The sequence below is a fragment of the Austrofundulus limnaeus genome, unplaced genomic scaffold (genome assembly GCF_001266775.1).
Source record: "Austrofundulus limnaeus strain Quisiro unplaced genomic scaffold, Austrofundulus_limnaeus-1.0 Scaffold343, whole genome shotgun sequence".
Classification (NCBI taxonomy): domain Eukaryota; kingdom Metazoa; phylum Chordata; class Actinopteri; order Cyprinodontiformes; family Rivulidae; genus Austrofundulus; species Austrofundulus limnaeus.
Genome location: NW_013952745.1, coordinates 227875 through 231255, shown reverse-complemented (window position 1 = coordinate 231255; position 3381 = coordinate 227875). Strand labels below are relative to the sequence as shown.

The following is a 3381-nucleotide window of genomic DNA, read 5'->3' as shown; positions in this document are numbered from 1 at the left end:
GAACTAAGCTGGAAAAATAAATATGAAGATCAATTAAATGATAAAACATGAGGTAAAGTTCTCCTTTTTAATTTAATTGGTGCATTTTAAGTGTATTTATTTAGTGGTTCATATAATTCTGCTTTTATTTCTAATTATGTCAGTTTTGGTCCTCCGTACTGCAGAAGTCTGATAATCATCTGTTCAGTCATATCAGGTGTGTTGGAGCAGAGAAACAAGTAAAACATGCAGGGCTGCAGCCCTAAATAAACAGAATCGAAGTGTTGAAAAGGTATTTTATTTTGAAACTCACTGGTTCCTCTGCAGATGCACCACATGATCGTCTCCGTCCACTCTGATGATGAAGGACGCCTGCAGAGACACAAACAAACAACTGTTTACTGTCAGGGAGACGAAGACGAGCCCTGACTGTTGGACATCTGAGACTCTTCATCACCTGGACTCCTCATCATCAGAACGACTTCAAGGGTTGTGATGTGTGTGTGTGTGTGTGTGTGTGTGTGTGTGTGTGTGTGTGTGTGTGTGTGTGTGTGTGTGTGGTATGTGGACGTGTTCCAGCGTGCTTCTCGACACAAGCAGAAACAAACAGCAGCTCTGCTGACTGCAGCTCACAGATTAAAATGTTCCTGGACTCCATTAAACCAGCAGATTTTCAGGATAAAGCTCAGCGCTAACTCTGACCTGTTACCATAACAACACCAGAGCTAACAACACGATTTCAAGTTCAGACTCAAAAGTTATTTTTTACATCAAACATTTCAAGTAAATGTTTAGCTGCAAGTGTGACACTTTAAACAATATCCACTGCATGTGTGCAGAGCTGGGTACGAAGTGGGAGGAGTTAGATACGACGAGGGAGGGGTTAGGTACGAAGTGGAAGGAGTTAGATACGAAGTGGGAGGGGTTAAGTACGACGAGGGAGGGGTTAGGTACGAAGTGGGAGGAGTTAGATACAAAGTGGGAGGGGTTAGGTACGACGAGGGAGGGGTTAGATACGAAGTGGGAGGAGTTAGATATGACGAGGGAGGAGTTAGGTACGACGAGGGAGGGGTTAGGTATGATGTGGGAGGGGTTAGGTACGATTTAGGAGGAGTAAGATATGATGTGGGGGGGTTAGATACGACAAGGGAGGGGTTAGATACGACGAGGGAGGGGTTAGATACGAAGTGGGAGGAGTTAGATATGACGAGGGAGGGATTAGGTACAACGAGGGAGGGGTTAGGAATGATGTGGGAGGGGTTANAGATATGACGAGGGAGGGATTAGGTACAACGAGGGAGGGGTTAGGAATGATGTGGGAGGGGTTAGATACGAAGTGGGAGGAGTTAGATATGACGATGGAGGGGTTAGGTATGACGAGGGAGGGGTTAGGTATGATGTGGGAGGGGTTTGGTATGATGTGGGAGGGGTTAGGTACGATGTGGGAGGAGTAAGATATGATGTGGGAGGGGTTAGGTACGACGAGGGAGAGGTTAGATACAACGAGGGAGGGGTTAGATACGAAGTGGGAGGAGTTAGATATGATGAGGGAGGGGTTAGGTATGACAAGGGAGGGATTAGGAATGATGTGGGAGGGGTTAGGTACGACGTGGGAGGGGTTAGGTATGATGTGGGAGGGGTTTGGTATGAAGTGGTAGGGGTTAGGTACGATGTGGGAGGAATAAGATATGATGTGGGAGGGGTTAGGTACGACGAGGGAGGGGTTAGGTATGAAGTGGGACGGGTTAGATATGACAAGGGAGGGGTTAGGTACGACATGGGAGGGGTTAGGTACAACATGGGAGGGGTTAGGTATGATGTGGGAGGTCGTTAGGTATGACGTAGGAGAGGTTTGGTATGACGTGGGAGGGGTTAGGTATGACGTGGGAGGGGTTTGGTATGACGTGGGAGGGGTTAGGTACGACACGGGAGGGGTTAGGTACGACGCGGAAGGGGTTAGGTACGACACGGGAGGGGTTAGGTACGATGTGGGAGGGGTTAGGTACGACACGGGAGGGGTTATGTACGATGTGGGAGGGGTTATGTATGATCTGGGAGGGGTTAAGGACAACATAGGAAGGGGTGGGCCCAATGAAGCATCTGTACATAAAATAAAAGCAAAATAAAAAAACAAAAGTGAAAACTCAGAACCTGATTGGGCGGCTGTCCGTCTGCGTCCCTCCTCAGACGGCCTCCTATTGGTCGAGGGATGGTCAGCTGATAGGAGGAGAGATGCTCCGTCTGCTGAGAATCTGCAGAAACAACAAAAATAAAACGTTTCCAGCAGAACTTTCAGCCATGGTAAAAAAAAAAAAAAACTCCAATAAACGTCGTCAAACCTGCTCCTCAAAAAGAGCTAAATATTTATCACCAGGAAATAATGTTTCAAAATAAAAGCTGCTTAAGATAAACTCTGAAAAGACCTTCAGGAATCTGTTGATTCAAACTGTTTTACAGGAAAATCCTGATGTTTGGAAGAAAAACAGATTTGAGCCGAAAAGCTGCTTCTCCTTTGGATTTGATTAAACTCGAGTAGTGTTGTTTATTTCTGTTTGTTTGTTTGTTTGTTTAAAATCAAACAGGTCAGTTTTCCTCTTCGTTACTGAGTCTTCAGCCTAAATGACTCCAGATCACAGCGAGTCTCCATCTGTTCTCATGGTTACTGCCTCACAGTGCGTGGGTGTGTTAATCTGTCACCATGGCAACCAGTAACGACCTCCACGTCCTGCGGACCGCCTGCAGCCGAGGAGTCAGGTGACCACCCAACACGAGCTGAAACACTCTGTGATTTTATTCTGATTATACCGACTCGTTAAGGTTTAATCTTAACCAGTTCTCATTACTGCTGCTTCGTCTGCTGAAGGCTGGTTGCTGGTTCGATTCCCATCACTTTAACTCAAATGTCTCAGAACAATTCAAGTTCAAGTTCAGTTTATTTATATAGCTCCAAGTCACAACATACGTTGTCTCAGGACACTGTACATAAAAAGAACAATCTAAAGAAGAAAATTGTGTTGAATCACTTCATCACAGTTTCCCATCCTGAGCAAACGGTGGAGAGGAAAAACTCCCTGCTAATCAGGAAGAAACCTCCAGCAGAACCAGGCTCAGGACAGGAGACCGTCTGCCTCGACCGGCTGGTTGGAGGACAGGAAAGAGACACAGACAAACACAGAAGAACTGGTCCAGGACTGGTCACTTCTGCACTTTGAGGTCAGACGCAGGACAGCTCTTGAAGCGCTGCACGGCAGAGCCTCCCCGCCCCTCCCTCCTCTGTCGGGCTCTGTTTAATGTCGGACGAGGAAGTGGCTTTGCTTTATTTACAGAGAGCCAGAGCACAGTATGTCACGTTCATCAGATAATTAATTCATAATTAATTCACCAGATAATTCAGAGTAGAGG

At 46.4% G+C, this 3381-nt stretch overlaps 1 protein-coding gene across 2 annotated transcripts in view; it reads right to left on the bottom strand.

Moving 5' to 3' along the window:
* adam9a (ADAM metallopeptidase domain 9a) overlaps positions 1-3381 on the bottom strand; it is a gene marked incomplete in the record, with an annotated part of 22235 nt that overhangs the window by 15437 nt on the left and 3417 nt on the right. For both annotated transcript variants that reach the window (XM_014022789.1, XM_014022790.1), the window contains 2 exon segments: positions 293-351; positions 2131-2231. In XM_014022789.1, the coding sequence (XP_013878243.1) occupies positions 293-351; positions 2131-2231 (160 nt within the window).